Genomic DNA, 25,427 nt, shown 5'->3' with positions numbered 1-25,427 from the left:
TCTATCGTCACGATAGTATTTTTAACAATGAAAGAAAGCCTGGAGCTTTCATTGCGGGATTTTAGCAATTAGAAGTTGATATCGTTGATTTACGTTGCGGACGCGCTCCGATAACACGTGCTATGCATCGCGTGACTAACTCCAATGGCATCGAAGGCTGCTTTGAATAATGCGCCAACTTCCTGTTACAGCTCGAGTCTCGTTCGCAATAATTGCCGCGATTGTACTACCAAATATCGCAAAGCTCGAAATAAATGTCATTTTCTTACCCCGAATAAAGTATAATATTATCGGTCGTTTCGGTACGAAATGTGGGATTCGCTCGCGTTTCAGAGGAATAAGAGCTCGTGAAAGTATTTGTTTGTTACTTCCGTTCCGACGATGCGCGCGAGAAGGTGAAATTTCGTTCGAGTTGGCATGCAGCCTACAAACATATCAATAAACTTTCGCGAGCGGCGCGGATATGAATGCTAATTGTGGTCAAAAACATTTTTACATTCGTTGTCACGATCTCGACCGCGAGCTGTCCCAATTATATGCATGATCACGTAATTATCAGTATTATCGATCATCAGCTAAGTAAACCGCTCCGTGTTTAAATAGTCCTTAAGTATATTTGTCGTAGTAAATATCAAGCTGCAAATTAAAGGATATATTATTAAATTTTAAACGGTATAAAAAATTAAGAGCAAAAAAGAGCAGATCCAAAAAAAATCCAAAACAGACACAATCGTATATAAATAGTCCTATCTCTTTTATCACATCACGTGCATCAATAGTAAGATTGTTTCAAAAAATAAAAACTAAAAACATAACACTTTTAAAATATATAAATAAATAAAAAATAACATTTTAAAACATATTTTTATCATATTTCTAAAACATATAAATAAATGAAAGATAGAAACATAATATTAAAAAATATTTAAAAATATATATAAGTTAAAAATATATGTGTATAATTTTCTTAAAATTGAAATTGAAACGTCTAAATAATAAATAAAAGCGACTAATCTCATTTCGTCGGCTTATCATACATTATAATTTAAGATTTTCATGAATGATTTAGATATTCCCCTTAAACATAAAGTCCTACTTTTCGTCGACAGTTTCTTTCGAGCCAAGAGCTCCGAAACGAGCTTATTTGCATAAGCTGTAAGAGACTAAGAGAGGAGGAAGAGAGACGAGTATGCTCTCTCATTCGTGTTCCTCCCACATAATCCGCATATACCCGACCACTCGTAAAAATTCTCCAAATGTAGATCAGCAGTCTTGTTTCGTACTGAAAAATATGCATCTGTATGGAGGCAACAGTATGCATTTCAATATGTCTCGAAAATACGAATATCTTGCGAATAGGAAGGACGCTATATTCGACTTATCAACTTATTCGCTTATAACACAATTGGGAAAAATTATTAATAATTTTAATTTTGTAACAATTTGCGCATATTATGTAATTTACGTATTTATAGCAGAATTGTAATTATATCAGAATTATTAGAATTTTAATTTTTTTATTTATTTATACGTTATTATTATATCTTACATGTAAAATAATTAATAATTTAGCTACAAACAGATTTATTGCTTTTTTTTTCTTGCTCTCTTTCTCTCTTTCCATATTTCCACATCATAAGATATAAAAAGATTTATAAATACATAATAATAATGAATAATTCCATGCAATAAAAATTCAATAAAACATTCATTTAGTTGAAATAATAATTTCAATATTATCAAAAATATTTATTTTTGCATGGCAATTTAATTTTCATCATGCACGTGGACCGCTTAATAACGGTTAAAATTATTATTACTGTGTGTCTCCCATTAATCATATTATATTTCAAAGCAAATCGATATCGAGCACAAGCTTGCTTCAATTTGTGGTGCTTGCGGCTTATCAGCCAATCATATCATAATCTCCATTTTAAAACTAATCCATGTTACATGGACTAATGATGAAATCGACGGCATAAGCGAAAATACCTGAATTAATTTATGTATCAGTGGTCGAATTTGGCTCGTCCTAAAGTGTATACGCCTCGAAATAGACGTAGTTATCGTATGGTTGCATTAATTGCCGCAAGCGCTGTGCTTCGTTACTGAAGGAATTAATTTGATTAACTCCAAGAGAGAGAATGCCACGAATGCTAATGTCATTGTATCGTTTCGAATTATTTCGGGGCGCGCACAATCGCTCTTTGACTATAAATTGATAATTCTTCATAATATTTCGATTGTTTATCTTTTTCTTTGTGTTTTTCATTTCAATTTGAAATCCTATTTACAAATTGCGGCGGAATATCGCCTAGTTCTATTCTCGTTGTCTCGTTCCTCGTTTCATGTGTATATTCAATTGCGGGAACTCTGCTGAAACTATTTATTATTAAAACGTAACACATAAGCGAAAATACGATGAGCGAGGAGAGCGCATTTTTCTATTTTCTCGACCGTTTGGATCGACGAAGTCTTCTCTTTTTTAGGTCGAAGCCAAAGCATGATGTACCTTGTGCCTCCATTTATTCTGCATTTTCTTCTATATTCCCAGGATAGTGGAATATCATAAGAAAAGTGCATATGCAAAACTTTTAGTTAAGATACAAACTATAGATATTTATTTTGCAAAAGCCACATACGGTGTGTTGGTAAACTTTATATAAGCTTCTGTTTCACTGTTACTTCGATATTTTCTCCAATTTCCGGAATACGATGTAATTTCTTCCTCGAAATGTATTTTATAGTTGATATCTTGCTTATTTTCTTGATACAAATATGAAAAAAATTTTGAATAGTTTTTTATTTAGTTTTATTAAAATTATTCTGAATATATAACGAGTTATAGCGAGTCAGTAATCGTTTTCAGCTTCGAGTTTTTCTGCAGAAAATTTTTGCCATCGCAAATAGCCAAAAATAAATGAAATCATGTAGATCGTTTAATATATGTCAATTATATTCTTATTTTATGAACGTACGTAATTTTTTTATACGCATGTGAAACGCGTATACGTAAAAGTTTTACGATAAATATTTGACGAAACCCGACCCGTTTTACTGCAGTGCAGTTTGACATTTGCTTCGACCCATGATACAAAGCTCGCTGCATTGCTACAATTTATTGCTATTCCGCCAAACTCGGACATGTCGCACTCGGATATATCTGCAATCTAGCATTGCGTCTGGACCGACACCACCATAGAATCGTATTATACATTCTGAATATCTTCGCTCTTGGAGATATATGGGATGCACTACCAGGGCATGCATAGAGTTTTAATCGGATCGCTTTATATGAACTTAGATCTTTAATCGAATTTGTATTTATATTTATTTTTCAATCCGCCGTAGTTTGTAGAGTCGCTTGATTTTTATTTCCGGGCACTTTTGGTACCGGCTCGAATAAATATCGTTCGAATGAAACTCGACAAAAGAGCGACAGACAGGTGAGACTGTCTACCACATTGATGTACAAATTTCTGCGGTGGTGCAAACCCGTGCAAACTGTACAAACCGACGCGATCGTGTAAACACGTTTTTCAGAAACGAGAGGTGAACACGTTCGTCGAAAATGTGCCGCAAAAAAAGGGCATCTTTTATCGTTTCCATGGATTTAATATTCGATTACGTAATAATCTCGCTATATATACACTCGTTACAACATTATATCAAGTATAATAAATTAATAAAAGATAAAACAGATATACCTCAATTCTTCTCCAGTGTAGTACAATTAAAATGAAAATCATGAAAATTAAATAAGTAGATTTAAAAAAGCAATTAAATATCCCGCCATTTTACGTATTTATAACTTTGATCTTAAATAAGAAGCTTAATATATATGTATAAGCCGAGATATATAAGAGAAAACCCCGAGCGACGTTATATCTCAAAGAAATTGAAAAATGTAGCACAGAGAGAAAAAGAAGTTGGTTGTAGATTAAGACACAATGTCTTAGTTTTTATCTCGCAAATAATTCAGACGTAGCTGAAAGAAAGTGTTAGCGTACGAATTAGGAAATTCTTATGCAACACAATACTACTATCTTCTCTAACATAATAAACTTTAAGATACAAAGCTATGAAGTGCAATGGTAATTTTCATGTTAGAGTTATCGCGACACTAGCGTTTACCTTATTGGAAATACGCTATTGCGAAAAGTTCCTGTTACTTGTCGTTAATAAATCTTGCAACGTGATGCGAGAAACGGTCGTTATCAAGTCAACGCGCTCCATTAAATCGGACGGTAACAGCAGTTCTTTATTCCCACCCTCATCTGTAATCTCGGATTTTCGGTGAAGTTGGCACGCCATTTTTTATCATGATTGATAAGATTTTGAGAGTCCTCTTCAAAGAGTTTTAAATTCCTAATCAAAATAATCGAAAAAAATCTGATGATTAAATGTGAAAAATAAGAATCTGAGGAGATATGGAATGTCAATATCGTTTTCATTATACGAAAATTAATAATTCTTTTCATTTCAATCAAAATTGATTTGAATTATATGTTATTATATGTCTTTGACTGGAGAAGAATTGAAGATTTTATTTTTTTTAATTTTCAAAAAAATATTTGAGTCTTAAGAAAAAAATTCTTACTTTATAACTTGAAGAAACTTGAGTTACATGTGAGGATTAAAATATTAGTAAGCTTTTCAATTTCTATATTTGTCGATATTTTTTGTCGGACCATCAATTCGCGAGAGAGCGGATGACGTTATTGATAATGCAGTAAAATTTGATGATCTGTCCAAAATTAAAGCAAAAGATTGTATTTATAAAAGAAACTAACAATGTGTAGATTTGTGTTCGACGTCCTTGGATATAAACTTGTTGACTAATTTTAACCAATTGCTTCCAATCAGATCTTAAATAGTTTCCTTGACATCTCATATTTTAGATTAGTGTTAATTTGATCATATTATGATACAGTATTGATATATATTCGTAATATACAGAACAATAATAATTCTTTAATAAATAATTTTTGTCTGCAATAAATAGAAATTACACGTTTTACAATGCAAATCATTAAAATCGTATCGATAGTTTTATTTATTATCTATCTAAAGAATATATATTATATTTAAAACTCAGCTGACGTTAAGTTATATGGTATTTTATGAAATGTGATGGGGAAACAATTTTAATGTCACATTTCTTTCTCAAAATATTTATAAAGCCTCGTGGAGATTAAGTTTTAGTAGACAATGAAACGTTTTGATTTAAATCGTAAAAATATGGCACCAGTTTTTCCGGCGCTAATCTTTGCATTATACAGCCTGGATAAATTATCATTCGCATTAATACAAGCCGTAGGCGATATAAATCGTATCTCGACATATCACTTAATGCACCTACGCAAGTTCGGCTACGCTTATTTAGACGCAGTCGCTGTTCGATTAATCAACCGAAAACGCGCGTTTCTCCGCCGGAATTAATTATCCGCCATGCCGTTTATTTCGAATAATCGAATTTTCAGCGCGCGACGTCGCAGAGAGACAGAGAAGATTTCGACTTGTATATTAAACTAATTTCAACTCTTTCTCTCTCTGTCTACCCCTCTCACCCCCTTTTACCGCAGTTAGTAATAGCAATAAATAAACGGAACGAGAAACAAGCCGCAGGGCACGCGCTATTTGTTATCGATTACCGCCGGGTTAAAAAAAAACAACGATACATCGGCAGAATTGTGGGAAACATCGTGATACCGTTCGCCGATTGAAATCGCGAAAAGCCAAACGACATTATAAAACGAGCGCGCCGACGATCGATCGTTTAATGAAAACACCGACGCGCGTTTTGTTCAGGTTTTTCTCGTATCATTTTTTCTTTTTTTTTTTCCATCCGTTATATCTCCGCTCTCTAATTTCGCTTGCGTTGCCGCCGCAACCGCCTGCGGTAACAGTTACGCGTAAATAAATAACGGATACCATTGTAAGAGAGCAATGGGATATTGCGCGGTCTATCGATCTATCATCTCGTTGCTTAATTATAGCGGGGCGAGCGGGATTCGATTCAACCGATGGTTACTGATTAATTCAGCACTAACCGCAGATATTTAGGTCGGCTCCGTTGAAAGGTCGCGAGTTCGCCATAACGACCTTACCAATTCGCGTCGCGAGACATTTGTCCTAGTTACGAGGTGCTACAGAGATATTTTATTTATGCATTCGACAGCGAGCGGGATTGCGAAGATGAAGGAAGGGATATCCCTTGTCCGGGGGAAAAGGCATCATGAACAAGACCTTAGACGTTATCGAGCACGACGAAATGTCGATGACATAAAAATGAGACGAAAATAAATTTAATCTCGTATAAAAAAATCATTCAAATGATTTAATCATTGTATATAGATCACAAAGAAACGGATCTGATTAAATTTTATATAAAAATATTCTTCTCTATATTTTTCTCGTACGAGTTTCAACAATTATTCTCAGAAGAAAAATTCAAACATTGTAATATAAGGAGAAAAAGTTTAAAGATTTTCAAATAACTTAAAATATCCAGAAATCGACTTTTCACATTTAGTTTGTTTATAGTAGTTTTATGTACAAATATAGCTGTACAGTAAGCTGAGGTAACTTTTAATCGGCTTGTGTGCGTTATTAAAAAGAGATATTTTATTCAAAGAGTTTGCAATAGGAACGACATAAATGATAAAGTCGAAAAGCAATTGAAATAACCGCAAATGTTCTCCCACGCGACAAATAAATTGTAATGGCTAACCACGAATATACGCGGGATGATTGACGGACGTGGATCGCCGAATGCCTCTGTCAAATCTGCAGGTTAAATTAATTAATTAGAATCGTTGTCATGGTACGAAATGACGTGCAGAAGTGGGAGGTAAACCGCTATACAATCAGATGAAAAGCAAACATAGGGTACATACGGGGTGTTCGAATGAGATCAGCATAATCGAGTAACAGCACGCGACGCGAAATGGCAGCGCCTGGTAATGTAACATTTTGTAAATGTAATCCTAATGTAATAATTCTAAATCCGGGACAATCCTTGATTATCATACCTAACTTGCATTCATCCATAACTCCATGTGTCGATAATCACGTATCCTATATTAATTAGCGCATAATGAATTAAGTGTTGCACTCTTTACATTTGAAGTCATATGAATTCGTGAAACTAATGTATTTTTAAATTCGATATGAATATATATTTGAAATTTAAAAATATTTCACAAATTTACTGGAAAAATATTTAATTATTTAAGCCAAGTTCCAAATTACTAAATGGAAATATCTCGTACTCTACATCTATATTCAAGATAAAACATACTTCAAAAAAGTCTGTAGATAAATAATTTATCGAAAGAAGGAATTATTTTATAGGAATATATCAACTCTAGAACTCTCTGAATTATATACGTGCTAAATACAATACTCTTTTTTATAATATTCTATTATTGATAAACTTCGTGCTGTTATATATATATATATATAACTTATTTCCTCATGAAATATAATATCGATTTTCAATTCGGTACGCAAAGTGATTTTTTAAAATGTTTGTTCGGAAGGCAAATGTACAACAGATATATGCGCTTCATATTGAAAATCAGAAAGAATTTCATTAGTTTACCGATATGACTTGTATTCTACATAAAGATGCATACATGAAATATAATAATAGTGTGCACACGTATGATAAAAGCATAAATAAATGAATATTTTATGTCGTAATCGCGAGCGCGTGCGTCCTTTGATCATTAGCTCGACCCGTGCAGAACTCAAATCGACTAAATGCATTTATTACCATATTCACGATGAAATTAATTTTCATAATTATTAATACACAGTTTGCTTTATGGGAGCAAATTATCTTTAAATGTATATCGGATACAAAAGGAAAATATATAATGGAAAGTCAAAATATATTTTTAAATTTACTACATACACGAGGTTCCAATGAAATTAAATTTTGAAGCTCTCTTCTAATTCTGTTTTTATTAAAAATATTTATCAAGTTTTTTTCGCATTAAAGAAAATAATATTGATTTTTTTTGAGTATATATCACAACATATTTTTCAAAATTTACGCGTTATAATATTTTTGGAAAATATTTCAGTCGACTCAGTCAACTATTTTCGTCAAGATATTTATTCCTTATAGTTATCTGATTATTTATACATCTGGTTTTTATTTATATAAGTACTAAAATTATGTAAGATTAAATTTGTACAACTTATAACTCATTCTTTTCAATTTTCGAGAAATTGTCGAGATAAGGCGTGCAAACTTTTAAAGTGTTTTGCAAAAGAAAAAAAATTGTTATCGTAGACTTTGTTTTAACAAGTTTAACCAACATTGATAATTCAATTTACGAAAATTTATTTCTATTCTTTCTCGCGCGTGCATACCGTGGAAATGCAATCGTTTGGAGCAACGGCATTACGCGAACTCATAGTGAGAGCGAAAAAGTTTTACTCGGTGTTTTGAGTTGACAGTACGCGAAGTAAAACCACAAAGAACGAACTGGCTGACAGCAACGCGGTTGCACCGACTACGGGCGTCGGTTGCAACAACACCGACGCGAATCGATCGTGTACATGTAAGGGAGGTTTTTTGTGACTCACATGGGAAGCTGACTGGGGGATGAGACTGAGCGTTGTGCGCGTTATGGGGGTGCCTCGGGGTAGGAACACGCTGCTTGCAAAAGCAGAGAACCGCCGCCGTTACCAGACCGCCCATGCTGAGTATCAGAAAAACAAGAGCGATGGCGAACCAAGTAGTCTGCATGCCTAGGATCGTCGATGCCTCGGAGTCTGAAATTACAAGGAAAGACTGTTAATCAGATCGGCAAAGTCCGCTCTTTCTTTGAAACGAGACACGCTTTAAGTTAACTCAAGTATGCAATACACAGTTTATAAGCATGATAACATTATGATAAAAGCTGCACAAGAGAGTGCAATTATTTTATAATTAATTTCGTGAAATGAGATATCTGTAGAGTTTCGATCTTTCTTGTGAAATTTTATTTTTGCCAAAAAACTTCTTTCAAGAATAATATGCTCAATAAATAATGGATATTGCGAAAAAATAATTAAAAAGTAATTATTCACTGAAGAAGAGAATATTAGGCATTATAAGAAATAATATTATTTATAGTACGTTTCATAGAAGACTGTTCGCGACACACGTATATTTTCGACGAATCGAGAAATCGATATAGCGACATATACCTCATGTTTTACCGTTACAGGACACGATACTCGTAAGTAACGCGAGTAATAAAGAAAACCTTTTATAAGGGACATTAAATTTTTAATAAATCGATCGTACACTATGGTGGTTGCGTGCAATGTGTGCGAAAACAATAGCGGGAACGATACACGTGAACTATTGCCGTTTCCGCCTTTTGGACAATAAATTCTGCGTAAGTTATTACAATTATTGTCGCAGGATTACAGCATAAAATGAAAAGTCATGTAGCGCAAAAAATCGAAATATTCGTCTATTGATTAAATATGTATTGTTTGCTTTATTATCATGAAATAGCGCGATTAATCGCTTAAAAATCAAAGTCGAAAAGATCACGGTATTAATAAAATATCAGTAGGATTTGTTAAATTTCTGCAGCAGAGTATTATGCGAGTTTGTAATTTACTTCACCACTATTGCCCATGGATACGTAATGAATACACGGCAATTAACTTCAGATATGTCGACGTTCGCGTACTTTTGGCCATTAACATAAATGTTATGTAAATTCGGTTCGCGTTTACAAGCGAAATTGTAATAGTTTCCACGCAAACATAAAAATCGAGAAAACCATTACGCTTTGTCATTACGAGCGGACAATAAATCGCTGTGGTATATAACTATGATTATCCATCGGGCGGAAAATGAAAAGTCAGAGTCTATTTAAATCCCTGAGAGAAATGAAATTTAAATTTTTTTAAAAATGAATTATGTGAAAATTAATTTTTACATAAATGTGTGATTTGCGACTTGTAAAAATTGAATTCCTTTTAACCGCTTCATTGCGAATTAAAATTGTTTGCATAGCGTAAAAGCAGTTTTTGATATGGTGTAGGGAATTATTTTTTGAGAAAAAAAATTCGCGTTCTCTGTTTATTATCTCTTTGATACTTGAAACTAACAGCATGTCTAACTGCACTAAATCATGCGAGATTATATCTCCGCGATCTAAATCGCTTTGCTCATTAAATATAGCGTGTCTCAAAAGATATGTGCACAAAGTTGCTTGATATACGATACAACTTGATGGCGAACATATTGATTTCATGTTAACTAGCACATTATTACCGTCTATATTACTAATTATCAGTATCCAAAACGATGGTGTACGATGCAATACATGAACGATAAATCGTTCTAGCAAGATATAGAGATTATTAAGTAATTTTTTACGTAATTTTTACGTAACTTATCTAGAGTATTTTAATTCTAGCATCTAATATTACATAACTTTCAAGTTGTCGCTATCGTTTCTCAAACATTTAAAATTTTTAATGAATAGGAGAAGAGTCAAATTTTTCAAGAGTCGACGATCAATAATGAAGCAGTAATTAGAACGTACTGGCACAGAGGGTAGAGGTGGCCTCGTCAGATCCGTCACCACAGTGATTCACGCCGTCACAAAGCAGATCCGTCTCGATGCAAAATTCATTCTGAGTGCATCGGAAATCCTTGCAGGTGTGCTCTGCAAAAATGATAGAATCTTTCTTTAATGCGCGAAGAAAGCATTCCTCTATGATTTATGACATTTTTAATGTAAACATATTTCGTTTCTATTTTATTTTATTTGAAAAAAATGCGCTAATCATATCTCCTGTTTGCATCTTTTTTATCTATATGTGTGGAGTTTAATTAATACGAAACGCATTAAAGGCCACAGCAAAAAAATTATACATTTTCTTCAACCTGCCCTCTGTGTATCGCACGAATGACCTCGTCGAAGGGTTGTACCCCTCGTGCCATATTCTCCGACAGGCGAAACTTCAATGACGGGCTATTTTAAGAACACTCGAGAAACTTTTCGCGTACAGTCTTTCACGAAGCACAAATATTCGTAGCGTTTCATACATATGAGTATTTTTGAAAAATAACAAATTTTCGTTATATATAATGAAAAGTTTGAAAAGAAGAAAATAATTTCGTTAATTGAGAGGAAATGAAATAAAATATTATAGCAGAATAATGTAATTACTTTTAAAGGAAATCAATTTCTCTCTCTAATAAATTAATTAAATTGACAATTAATAAATTAATCAGGAAATAACGTATACAAGTTATACGAAACATATTGAGAGAATATATTTTTAAAAACTAAAAATAACAGAAACAATATTTTATTCAATGAAAATGTTATTTTCTCTTATTGATTTCAATGTATAGAAATATTTTTAGAAGAAAAAACCGATTACAACATTTACAGTTTTAAAATGGAATCTAAGCAAAAATATATTTTTGATATAACTCGTAAAAAATACACATGTTTTATCTTATTGAATTTTATTCGAATGTCTTTTGCGAACGATATATAGGTTACGCTTGATACATACAATTTAAATATAACGTAACAAATCTAGATCGTACTAGAATTCGCTGATACGTTATTGATGGCTTAATGAACGAATGTCAGTGCACTCTCATAAAGAACAAATTTAATGAGATGTCTGATGAGATTGTAGGGTGATACGATTAATTACCTGGTGTGCAATTTGAATATCAGCCCATCTGCTGGGTTACAGTTCATCGCGCTATTTAATATGAAATTACTCGCGATCGAGAGCAGTAGATAAATTCGTCCATTTCGTTTCGCGGGGAAATTAGTTACGTCCAGGTGCGAGTATAAAAGCAACTGTCTGAATTAATTACAACGATGAGCCCAGACAAACGGAGACGTACTCGATATAAAGGCATTCGCGCGCGCGCGATTTAATTACAACGATCGCGCTTGAAACTCGAGTTCGGCATTAAGCTAATGGCTTCGATAAGTTTACCCTTTTACTAATGAAATCTTGAGTTCCCGTAAATGCTTTGCATACCGCATACGACAAATTAAATTGTTCTTTATTAACATTTAATTTGCAGAAGAGAAAGATAGATAAAGAGCAATGTTTAATATTTGTTTTCTCAAGTCCTTGTGAAAATATTTATCATTTCTCGTAAATTGATTTGCACCGAAAGCTTCTCTCGTTAATTATTATTATTAATTTAATAGAATTTATATTTCTGCTTTGTTGTAATATTATGACAACAAAGTCGATGATCAAATGTGAATCTGCATCGTGTTTTATGGTATAAAATATCTCAAGTTCTCGATATTTATGCTTTTTTTTTTTTTTAACAACTTTCAATCGCGCGGAAAGCGCATTTCTGTCGCATTCTTGAGCATCGAACCGTCGTAATTCTTGAGACATCTGGTCTAATTACGGTCCAACTCGTGGAATGCGAGTAATAACGAACGATAACTTTCACCGCTCGTGAAAAAGCGCACATTGGACGGCGAAGACAGCGATTCTCCGCGTTCTCCTGCTGGCAATTATAACTCTTCGGGGTCTTCTGGAATCGTAGGATGGGTGATAAAAGGATCGACGGCGATTTTCGAAAAGATAGAGTGCGATAGCGCGAAAAAACCCGCAGACGGTCGTAATTTTATGTAATTTAATAGTTGAGATTCTCCTCTTTTTCCTTCCATATTCCGAACTTTCATGATTCGTCGTGATTTCGTAGTTTTTGCGGAAGTTCTGACAAAAAAGAACCGGAGAATAATGTTTAATAGCGATTAGACGATGGAGAGAATTTTATTCCGATAGCAGGATATGTCAAATGCAGATTCTCTTTCGTGTGAGATTAATAAAATTAATTAATTAATCTTTTCCAGAGATTATAAATAATCTAGCTCTTCTCTCAATATTGAAAAAAAAAATCGCGCATGATTGTAAATCGCTTAACGTTAATGAGAAGAGAGTGAGAAAGACGGGAAAATGGCGGCAACACAAGCATATATGTACATCTACATCCGCGATAGAGTCAATGTTTAACCCTCTCGGATTGGCCAATCATTTAACATCGGACGGTAGACGCCGTATACACGCTCAAATATGCTCGATACACCGATGAAATTAACAGTCGTGGCTGAGCAAACGGATGCGCAGTCACGCCGTGTCGCTGATGTGCTGTAATACCAAGTGTTATGCGCGCCCTGACACGCGCGTGTACACGCATTTGCACAGGCTTATAGGCTTGGCGGATTCGCACGTGCACATACTGAAAACTAAGGGAATGCCTAAGTGTGGAAGTTGGGAAATTTGCTCGTACTATGCAGGAGCAGACGGAGGCGGAATTTTCGGTGGTGGCATATGAACCGTCTTATCGGGACAACTTGATAATTTTCAGCCCCTTCGACGTGTTGCGCTTAATTATTGACGCACATTCTGCTTGAACTTGCATTTAACGTCGAATTATAAAATATTAATAATTGCCGCAAATTTAATATAACATTAAAATTCTTGCAACTCCACGATGTGTTTTTGTATTTTTTTAGTATTTTTTTAGTAGTGCATAAATATTCGATAAGCGATGGTAAAAGAGAAAGTATATGTGCAAGAATAAAAGAAATCGAATTAATTATGCTATTAAACAAAGAGATAAAGCTTCAAAGGTAGTTTCCACAATTCACTTCTCGCTTTCGAAAAGGATTTCATTAAATCCTGTCCTGAGATGTACTTACACGCGAGAACATGTAATAATAGCATGCCAACGTTGCATAAATAATGTTTTTGTAATCTATTGAGGAACATGCAATTTTACAACTTGTGGCATATGCTTACGATTTTGTTACACGTAGATTATAAAAAAATGCATTGAACATGATTTTTATCTGAATACGAATGTTTTCTTAGCAATTTTATTATAGTGTTTTAAGCAGATTAAGGGAGAATTTCTTTTTTAATCTGAAAAATCTAATGTCTTAGGAATTTAAAAACACACATTTAGAAAATACAAATTGTAGCTGTACAGGATGTTTCTAAATAAGTGTTAAAAATTTTAGGAAATTTTAGGATTATGATTCTTTGTCGAAAATTTAGGAGTTTTTTTATATAAGCCCTCCTATCCCTCTCTGAGAAGTGACTTCTTCAAAGTGAGAGATGAAAATTAAGTTTTTTTTTATTTTGATTTTTGTTTCATTTTTTAAATATTTATAATTTTGTTTTACTCGCTTTCTTATTTTATTCTGGAATTCAACTTCTCGTAACTCGAAACTTATGTCATTTAGCACAGTGTTGCATAATCATGTATAATATATTTTATTATTCTTGAAAACCATTGATTTTACAAAAAAATATAAAAGAGATAAAAAAGCTTTTAAAAAAATTAACCTTTCTAACACATATTTTTAGATGATCACATTCCGGTCCATTAAAAAGTTCCAATAGAAAATTGAATAGGAGTTGTTAGTTTCATTCTCTTATAACGTACGTAAGAAGATAAAAACATAATAATATCCTTTTTACGAGTGGAAAATATCTACCAAATTTTATTTTTTTAACTTGTTCAAAATTTGAGAAAAAAAAAAACTAAAAATCTAATTTTCACTTCCCTCTTTGGAAGAGTATAACTCCTCAGGGAGAAATATAAGACCATATGAAAAACTTTCCTTCATTTGCGACAAAGAATTATCTTCTAAAATTTTTCGCACTTATTTAGAAACACCCTGTACATGTTTGTAATAGAAGGAATGTCTCCCACGTGTTTGGAATGCAAGCGATTTAAGCGAGCGATATTGTACTGTCCAGTTTTCAATTCTATTTCTTTTTCTCTTCCCATCTTTTTCTCGATGATTACGTTCTACTCGCTGTTAAGCTTTTTATAGAGAAATGCATTACGAGCATGTTCGCGTTCTATCAATACTATTAGTAAGAATGACGCGCTCTGCGCGTGGTCCGATACTGCAACACGCAAGCCGACTCTTTTTGCCCTTTACGCACGCAAACCGCGTATATATCTGTCGTTGGCAGGATGTTGCTCGACGATGCTAAAAGTGCGAAACTAATGGACTCATGCATTTCCATTAGCCATCAGAGATTCATTATACATTGATCGCGTTCAATATCGGCCATTAAATCGCGACCACTTGTAGAAGATTAAATTTTCGAAAACAATCTACATGACATTTTATTCATAAGTTAAGTGATTTATTTCCTTTGTATTTATTCTCTAATATTATTCATTAATATCTCTATCCTCTAATATTTATACATATTTTTTATTGGAGAAAAATTGTTACTTTTTTTTATCATTGATTGCGAAGAGAAATATTATTGCATATAAATCCATCTGGAAACAAATGGAGTTTTATCTTCCCAAAGGCCCGCTCAATCACGTATCTTTATCACTGACAAACTGTTCTCACATCGTAGAAAGCGAACTTGCTTAGGGCGTCAAAATTTGATAAATTATTTTATTGCACGAGAATTGAAACGGGAGGAAACGTCATCTTCGTTTTTACATACGCTTCGCTTCACATTTAGTCTTATCCGCGTGACAATCCGCTCGTAAGAGCGAAGTCGGTGATCGCGTGAGGAGGTTGCATGTTGCCGTTAAACCGCAATTGGCGCACGTTTACGATAATGACGCCGATGACGACGGTAATGACGATAATCCCGCGATTCTGTTGCGTCCTATTGTACGAGTGACGACCCGATTTTATTGCGACCGATGAATACACGACGAATGCATATTGCTAATTCAATTTTGAAATGATTCGCGAAATGTTGACGAAGATATAAGAGGCAATTTCTTTTACCTTAAAATTTCTAACACGTTGATTGTGGATATTGTATAAATAATTGATTACATAGTTGAACAAAAATAATTTTTGAACAAAAAGAATTATTATTTCCCGTAATTTTTTTTATGAATACGATTCCGGCTTCCAAATTGCTACATTGCGTCATAATTTTGAGAAATTTCTAGTTAAATTTGCAAAACAATGGGCTATTACGTTTTATTATGTAGGCTATGGCTATAACATGATAAAGTATAAAAAAGCCGAAATTATATTTAGCATCGAAAAACAACGAGAAATTTATTCTCTTTTTTTAATTCTTTATTTGTTGAATAGTTATATCCAGGATTATTGAAACTGATAAAAAAAGAATATGTTATATTATGCAATGTATGGTAAAAGTATACTTAAAGTACTTATATCACCGTATGATGATTTATTATCTTTCAATCATATTCTATTATATATATTAATGATTAATGCATGATGCTTTTAAAGCTATATAGCGGTTTCTAAGCCCGATGACTTTGCGACATCACTTTTCCGCCTGCATACATAATATATTAGCTTCTTAACATAGAAATTATTTAAAAGCAAAAAGTCTTCAATAAATCACTTTCCACTCATCAGCAAGAAAATAAATGGCCAGAAACTTATTCACACAAACACACACACACACAAATAGCAAACGAACGCGTCGAAAACGAATTAAATGTCACGAATGTCGTGCACTCGATATAATAGCAGTATTCTCGATAGTATATCAAATATAGCAGAATCTTCCATCGTTTAATTAACTTTTTAATGACATTTCATTGATATATCGTTGGAGAGTTTCTTCATTTTATATATATATATTTATTTCTTCTATCCATTTGTATTAAAAATACTTATTCAGCTTTCATTTCTTTCCTAGTTAGAAATTTTTCCTTATATGTGCTCACGAGACGCAAAGCTGGAAAAAAGATTGTCAGGGGCAATGGGAGGGTGCGGCGCGTTCGCGTTTGAATGCACGCCTATTAATTTCGCAACGACGTGCAATCGCGCGTTCCACGGACGTAAAATCTATTCGGAGGACACGAAGGGAGGGAAAGGGATCGGCGGTTTCGGGTTACAAATACGCCTCGTCTCGTGCTTCGTTCTGGTGGAGGAGAGAGCGAGAGGGTTCGCGTTACGGAAACGTCATGCAAATGCATAAACACATTATTTACTTATACGACTGGGTGAAATTCTGGCTTGCGGAGGTACGTGGGGACGGTAAACGGCGAGGAACAATAAACACGAGAGCAGAAAGGACGCGGTAGTGACGTAGTTCCAGCAGGGAACGGCTTAGGTAATTAGAGTGCTTAAACTTCACCCCCTCGTTTAGAGATGACGTTCAAACAAAGGGAAACTTTTGGGAATGTTTCTTCCTCATTTAAATGTCACAATAAACCATCTCTATTCAAGTCAAATTAAGATACAACAAATTCTTAAAAATAAGTGTTTTATTATTACGATGAATTTTTTATTAAAATTATGATTTTTTATGAAAATTATTATGAGAAATTATCTAATTTAATAAAATAAACGTAAGCGTGGAGAATTCCCTCGAAATAAAGCTGCTAAAATTAGCGTCTGAAATTAAGCTGCGTCCCTGGGCGGAAGGAACCGCGAGACAAAGAAGGGCGTAAAGGGTGAGCGCTGTGTTCGTGAGTGCGCGAGAACCATCCATATGGAAATCAGCCCCCTCTCACCCCTCACATCTTAATTCGCCGCTCTATCTCGAATGCACGATCACCTCGAGCAACACGCTCACGCGAGCGTGAACCGTTGAACAGGGGGATGAGCGCCTTTGGTACACGCGTGGTTGCATCGCGTACGCGCCCCGCGGTGTTTATTTCACCATCGTCCCTCCTCGCTTCGCGTCCCTAATTTCTCTCGCGCTTCACCCTATTACCGGCATAAGGAGCGCGCGTAAACTTGGCGTTGTCAAAACGCGCTCTCCCTTTCACGAGCGTTAATACGCGTCGCGAATCCTCGATCGGGAACATCCCGCAGGCACGCCTCGTGTAATAGCATTACGCGAACTTGAACGGCAAGGTCGGGGTGGGATCGGGGCTCTTTAAGGCTCGAGAAGCTTCGCGCGAGCTCGAGGAGAGCTCGGCTTTGAAGGCACGAGCGTGCGAGCGAGCTAATGAATTTCCTTTCCGCGCCGATTGCTTCGAAATTGCTCGTTGCGTCGCCTATTACCGGGCGCTTCGTTAGAGCCCGCTATTACCAATCTCAAGACTGCGGTAACTGAGTTTCACCGTGACAGAACTGATTTTCGCACGGTAACTTTGTCGAAAATTTCCCCCCGCGGTTTTACAATTTCATCTTTACACCGGATAAAAATTAAATAACAGTGCATTAGAGAGAATCCTGCGCTATTTATCAGATTTTTTCTAATGTTTCTTACATGATATCTAATTATTAATTGATATCTAAATATTATGATTGTCTAATTAAATTAAAAAGATTAAAAATTATATGAAGAAAATAAAGAAAATACATTAAAATATATTAAAATGGGAAAATATATTTAAAAAATTAAAAAATTAAATTATACAAAAAAATTAAAAAGCTATAAGTGCTAATAATAATATTCTAATAAACTAATTGTTTGATTAATTTTATACGTATTTTTACGCAGCGAGAAACTATGTGAAAAATAGAATCGCATTCTATTTTTACCATTATTTACTGTGACGATTCAACTTGACGCGGTTCTCAATTTACGCACTTTCGTCAGGTAGTAGCTGTATCAGGTACGTCGTTGTACCCGTACGGTAAATCGCGCCATAAAACTCTCAAGTTTAAAAGCTACCTCTCGCATGTAAAATGTTTCTCCGAGTCCATTCATTTTCTCGGCTGTTGCTTCGAGAATGACGCTTAAAGGTGTTACGCGCGAAGCGAAGGTGTCGTTGCGGGGAAACGTAAATATTACAAGAATCGCACTAGCGGAAACACCTGAGAAAACAATGCGGAGTGGCTCTCATAAGGGCCAGGCGAAAGTCAATAGTCGTAGCCCGGTAGTGCGATCGTAAAAGCGGAAAAGAACCGTCTTTTCGAGTGAATCGCGATCGTACTTTTCTTCGCGAAGGCCATCCGGTCAGAGTCCTGTACGAGTCCTGACTTCATTCATAAAATGCATCGCGTGTCTGTAACGTTACATGTGATAGGGGTATCATGCTATCGAGGTGCAACAACCGTGAACCGGCAGTCCGGGGGTTAATGTCCGCGGCTGATCGAACATGTCTGACATCTTGCGCTTCCACGCTTGCGTCTGAAATAAAGGGAGTGTCAAACGCAGGTCTTATCGCTGCTGTTTAAGAGCGTTTATAGGCATTTAAGGATGAAAATATTAGTTCGCAATAAAGTGAGTGGTAGATCGTTAATGCGTGAATTTAAATTTATTTAGTCTCTTAAAGACAATTAAATTCTTTCTTTTGAAAAATGATACAAATGTCAAACAAATATTATTAATACTTTATCCTTTTGATTATAATTTATGTTTTTGTGTAAAGTACAAATATCATCTTTGAATAAAGTAGCTGATTTTATGTCAATTTCGAGTGCTTCCCCGAAAATTTATGGTCGACATGGAACATTGGAATTGATAGAATTACTCGCGCTAATTTGATAACGTAGAATAGTTTCAAACAGATGGATTAAGCTACGAGACAATCAGCTAGCACTATAATGATTGTCTCCGTATTGTCAATCCGTTCTATCCGTAATGGAAATGTCTTACAAGCCGCAACTTCGTGTACATTTTATGTCAGTGTCGCGCGGAAGACGGAACCGGATTGACTTTAATGTGCGGATTAAAGGGGGCGAATCGAAACCCCGTGGATAATCCTGCCGGGACATAGTCAATTAAATCGAAGTGAAGACCGGTAGAGCTAAGGATCCCCATCGGAATCCTTGGAATCGCTCTTCAGGATTCAATGTTATCCCTGACCGACCGAATTTCGTTTCGTTTTATCGCTCTCTTTCTCTCTTTTGTTCGTGCATTCCGACAATATTTATTGTTAAAAGAAAAAGAAATTACCTTTTTCCATTGGATTGATTCGTTTTGTACGAATCCTGAGCGCACGGTCCTTTTCAAAGTCATCGAATCGAAAGCTTTTGCTTTACCCATGAAAATAAACACAAGCGGTTTTTCGTAGAGATTACGCCGACTTTAAAGGTATTAACGGTCTTAGGCGCAATTCATACAGACCGCGGGTCCAATTTAGTCGATACATTTTTGCGAAATAAAACGCAGGCAGGAAAGTATATATTTTTGTTCTATATTTTATTGATTCGGATTGCGCGCCAAAGATACTGGTCGAAATAATTAATTTAAATTCTTTTATACGAAAACATGCGAAAACATTTTTTTTTTGTAAAATTACGAATACGAAATATCAGAATCGATACTGCGGTATCAATTTTATACATGTTGTACTAAAATAATAGAAAAATATTTCTGTGCCAAAACTAACGATACAGGTATCGATTTACAGATTTGCGCAGATTCTTTTAAATAAAATCTGAAAAAATTTCTAGAATCTAAAATATTCTTTAATTTTTAAATATTCTTTGCTTTAAACTCTAATAGTCTGTATTTATTTTATATTTGTTTTACTTTTTCTGCAGAATTTTTTTATCCGTTTCATTTCAATTTAACCTATGCATTTCATAACCAAAAATACAATTTATTTTATTCGAAGTAAATTTTATTAAAGTCAATAACAGAGAAATGCCGAGATAACGAAATAACCGCTAATTAATCATATTTAACGAAATAATATTTTTTATAATTAAATAATAATTCAACTTTGGTAAAATCGTTTAATTAAAAATGTAATTAAATAACATGTTATATATGAGATTATCAGGAATAAACATAAATTAAATTATTTATTTATTCATGTTACGATAGGTGCTGTAATTTATAAACATAAATGCTAAGATGTCACTTCAGTACGTTTGTAAATTGTGAACGCGAAATGTAGTGGAGTGTGTCGCTGATTAAATGTCATCGGTGCACCACCTTGCATCGTCCATTTCGGTAAAGTTACATCGAAACTTTTCGTGCACATGTACTCGACATATTACTGTACATTTATTCCGTGTCGAAAATTAAGCTTCCGTTATTACATTTATCCCGCTGATTACTGTGCGATTTACTAGAATAAGTCTGGAAAAGTTAAATAAATATATATCGCGATGTGTCCTTCGTGACTGAAATTAGAAGACGGGAAACGGATAATTGCTTTTTTTTAAGAGCAAAAGATTTATTTTATTTTGTCTCAAAGATGCAAATTGTATAATAATATTGTACAATTCAAGAATGCAAAGTGTACAATAATATTTATAAGTTTTAAAGGACGAAACATGCATTTTTATGATGAACAAAATAGAAAGAATTCTAAACGGAAGACTTTTGTTTGATAACGACTAACTTTTAAAAATGATTTTCCTTTACTTTGAAGCGAATAGACTTTGCGCACGTTCCTTTTACGACTCTCGAGGAAAATCACTCGAACGTTACGCCGAAGCTGTGCGTGCTTACGAAAGCTCTTTCGAAATTAGTATTTCTCCGAGTTGGTCACGCTCGCGTCAGCTACTAACAAAAATTCCATAAATCGAAGTAGAAACACGAGAGTCTCAAATTTTTAAAGAAACGCCGGCATCGTGAGAAAAAATTAAGTTAATATTATAAAAATAATATTATATACGTTATATATAAACAACATGATTTTAACAGGCCGTGTTTTTTTTTCATTTTTATGCATATAGTGATTACTATTTGTGAAAATTACACGAAAGAATATTAGGATAATTAAGAAATAAATAAAGGTACAAATTCGATATTGAAGTTTTGGTTTAATTATAATTCAATTGTACGGTTATGTCTCTCCAAATAATCGTTGAATTCTACTATAATTCTGTGCCGAAGACAACACATGGAAGTCGATGATATCGACACGTCCATTCCGTGAAAGGGGAAGATTGCCGGGTAAAGTGAAACTACCGGTGATTGTATGGAATTATCGTACGAGCGTGCGTGAATAAAACTGCGGAAAATAAGGCACCCTTGGCACACAAAAGGGTTACATAGATAGTAATGTCTTTATTCTAATCTTAATATTATCGTTCATTGATGTTAAAAGAACATTTTAAACGAAAAAGTATATTTCTCCTCTATTAAGATATTTTAAAATACAAAAAATATATGCATCTTTTAATTTTACAAATTTTAAGATTAATAATCGCTAGTTTTGGATCTCGACAAAATTTTGGGAGGGATACGTATTAAATGAGAAAAAAGTCTAAAATAATTATAAGATTATTCTGGGAAAATTTTAACATCGCTCGACGAGCTGATATATTTATAGCATCGTGAATGAAATATTCATTATTTCGTCACACATAATGTCGCGGGAGAGGCACCATTAAACGGTGGAATTATCGATTTTAGACCTCGTCGTTAGCCTCGCCGCTGTCTCCGTGTTCCGACGATAATTCTCTTCCGGCCGCAGCACGTACGGTCGAGCGAAAGAGATTGATACGACGACGCTTCTCCATCCGCGGTTCGAATGACACGTAGGGACATATCCGGCGGGCGCGCGAGCGCGTGATATTGAAAGGCGGTAAACGAATGCTTTTGGGAGTGGCGCGCATCGAAATCGATATGCGAGCGCGACGTCCTAGACAGGAGGGAGGGGGAAGATTGAGAGTGCGTCCCTCTCTACGACGGCAAGAATTGAATTCGTCGGGCAAAAAAAAGCTGGCGATGCGACGCGTAAGATGGGGATGAGAGGGCGACGAGAGAAAGAGAGAGAGAGACAGGAGAAACGGATGAGATGGAAGGAAATGGAGGCACTCGGAGGAAGTCGAGCGTGATAGCGCATGAATCATCCTTCCGATCGAGATCACGGAGAGAAAGAAATAACTCTCATCGGACGACAGGAACTGTAACGTCGCGAGATGAAGATATTAATTTTCCTTGTTGCACTCTTTCTCTCTGCTCGCATCTTTTATCCGCGTGTCGCTGGATGTACGGCAAGGATGCGTGCAAAATAAAAAATCTCGAATTTACTCTGTTGCTAAATATTGCGAGATTTTAAAAATAATAATAGAAAAATTATACATTTAAAAAATACACATGTTTTATATATTAAAGAAAAATTATACATTTAAAAAATACACATATTTTATATATTAAAGAAAAATGACATATTTATTTACTTTTTATATGAATCTTGTGTTCCTCCGTAGTTGCACAGTTAACATCGCATGCCTTATTTATTGTGGGGAGAGCGACATAGCGTCGACAGACACGTGTAGTTGCCGCTCTTCGAGTCCCCCGTGATGAAAGTTAAGGGTGGAAACGCTAAGGACGCACGGCTAACTATTCGAGCGAGATTGAGAGACTTGGCGGCACTTAAGTGTCTCGCTGGGTTACACGCTCGGTGCTGACAGTAATGCCTCGCACGCTCCAGGACACGTTCCGGAGTGTTTGAGAGCGAGGCGTCGTCGCGCACGATTCCGCACGGTTTGGAGTTTCTCGCGTTGCACGTAGGACGCGTCGTGTTATCCCAGTGTCGCGTTCAGATATTTATACACGACCGCGACGCGATGCCGAATGCATGTCGTACAGGCGTGCCTTCTTGGAGAGGTTTACCATCGTTTCCTCGTCTTCGAGGTACTCCGTCTTCTCGATCTTTGATACCTATTTGATGGGAGAATCTTCGTTATGAAAAAAAAATTAGTTCCTCTTTGGTAAAATCTATAATTTATAATAATTTTTGTAGAGATTTGGCTCAAATAATCAAAAAATTAAAAAGAGCCAAATTTGGCTCTTGTGCCATTTTCTTTTTAATTTTTGTAGAAGTGTATTTATACATGAATATTAAAATTTTAGTCCAATATTTTCTTTACATACCACATGTACAGACACGATTTGCATTCACCCCATTAATCGTTAGGAATAATTAATCTTGAAAAATACCGACATTTTTTCTATTTCAGATATCGGACGTGAAAATACGCGCGAAATCTCAATTAATCTAAAACTCCGCCGTCGCTAAATAAACGCGAATCGCCAGCTTTTTTTTTCCGAATGACTATAATTCACCGGACTAAACAGAAGGCGGAATGGCCGATCGTGGGAGAACAGGACGGGCATGAAAATCTGTCGCCCAGACAATGCCCGCGGGGATTTCCTCGGTTGCGGTTGGCACTTTTCGACCGCAACGGACGGAATCCATACACGTGATCGTCCGCGTTCCAATTTATCAGGGCGTGTGATGGCCCTCGGCAGGGATTCCGCCGCTCGATCGGAAGAAATTCTCGGGCCGGCGCGTGAGCCGCCAATTAATTACTCGGCGATCATGAAATTCCGGCTATTGTGAGATTCGAGTCATCGGACGGCTTGTATAATTGACATGTCAGGTATTCGGCTACACGGCCCTTTATCCGCTTATCGGAACGTGCCACTTGACCCATATCCTTTGCGCGATTATCATCTTAAAGAGAATTATCCTCTGAAATTTGCATACGTAAATTTTTATCGAGTTTTTAAATATTTTTCTCGAACACAGAGGAAAATATTACAAACATTGTCTATTCAAATAACTGTACTTTCAAATAACTGCAAAAAATGTTATATTCGCACCTAGTTGCGTGAAAATATAATTAACCTAATTAGGAATTTTGACGCGGATTTTTGGTATTTTGCGTGCAATACTTGTGGAAAAGAGGCGGCACATTGGAAATTCTACGCCACCGCGTCGATGATAGAATATGTCGGGACGCGAGAGAAGTAATTCTGCGAAAAAATTGAGATAAACGGGACGCATCGCGCGTCTGAACGAGACATAAATCCGCGGGAATAAAAGCGCCGTGTAACGTCACGTCGAAATGTCGCGTTTTTATATCGCGAAGCCGAGGAAAGCGCGCCTATAAAATGTATTTTTCTGTCAGTCGCATTGAAGACCCTCTCTTTTCTCTCGACGAGCGACGAAGAACAAGGCAACACCCCCTCCCCCCGCGCGCCCCTTTAAGCCAGTATCAGCCCCCGTCGCCTATCAATTAATCACGCGAGGTAATTAGCGTCGCGCAAAAAGGCAAGAGGACATCGCGACCGTGCAATAATTACCGTTGTTGGCTACGAACGTCCTCGCGCGTCGGCGGATCGCTTCTGTGCAGGGATGAAGGGGGGAGGAGGGAGATGCGTCGGTGCGTTAAAAGGGACGAGGCGCGTAAGGGCGAGGGAGAAAGGACGCGGTCGCGCGTTCTCGCGGTTCGCATTCTGCATAATTACGGTAAATTGGTACAACGTTAGCTACCGAGCGCGTGATGTCGCCGAACCGAATTTGCGCTCGATAATGAGCACCTGTTTAGCTATGCGAGATTCCTGCGACAACGGCTGTCGAGATCGTTGATTTGACGTTGATGGCAATTGCGACAGCTATTTCGATTCGATCCGATGGCTCTCGATGGGATTTTCCAGAGAATCTCTCTTCGAAAACGCGTTTATTCACGGACGATCGTTATTTAGGGAATACAATACGGTCCATAAATTCCGCGATGCGATCGTTTATTTGTTAAAAATGTCGACGATGC

The 25,427-nt window shown here is 35.7% G+C and overlaps 2 protein-coding genes across 4 annotated transcripts in view; one reads left to right on the top strand and one right to left on the bottom strand.

Moving 5' to 3' along the window:
• The window catches only part of LOC145973681 (uncharacterized), a 204,302-nt gene that overhangs the window by 26,738 nt on the left and 152,137 nt on the right, over positions 1-25,427 (top strand). The window lies entirely within an intron of this gene.
• Positions 1-25,427, bottom strand: part of LOC145973679 (uncharacterized) — a 170,478-nt gene that overhangs the window by 4,289 nt on the left and 140,762 nt on the right. For all 3 annotated transcript variants that reach the window (XM_083103216.1, XM_083103217.1, XM_083103218.1), the window contains 2 exons: positions 10,569-10,691; positions 8,602-8,790 (listed from right to left, as the gene is read on the bottom strand). In XM_083103216.1, coding sequence (XP_082959342.1) covers positions 8,602-8,790; positions 10,569-10,691 — 312 coding nt within the window. The remainder of the gene's footprint in view (positions 1-8,601; positions 8,791-10,568; positions 10,692-25,427) is intronic.

This window comes from Camponotus vicinus, unplaced genomic scaffold (assembly GCF_025532165.1).
Source record: "Camponotus vicinus isolate PSW18456_S1 unplaced genomic scaffold, iyCamVici1.0 SCAF_6, whole genome shotgun sequence".
NCBI lineage: Eukaryota > Metazoa > Arthropoda > Insecta > Hymenoptera > Formicidae > Camponotus > Camponotus vicinus.
This window is presented reverse-complemented; position numbering and strand designations above follow the sequence as displayed.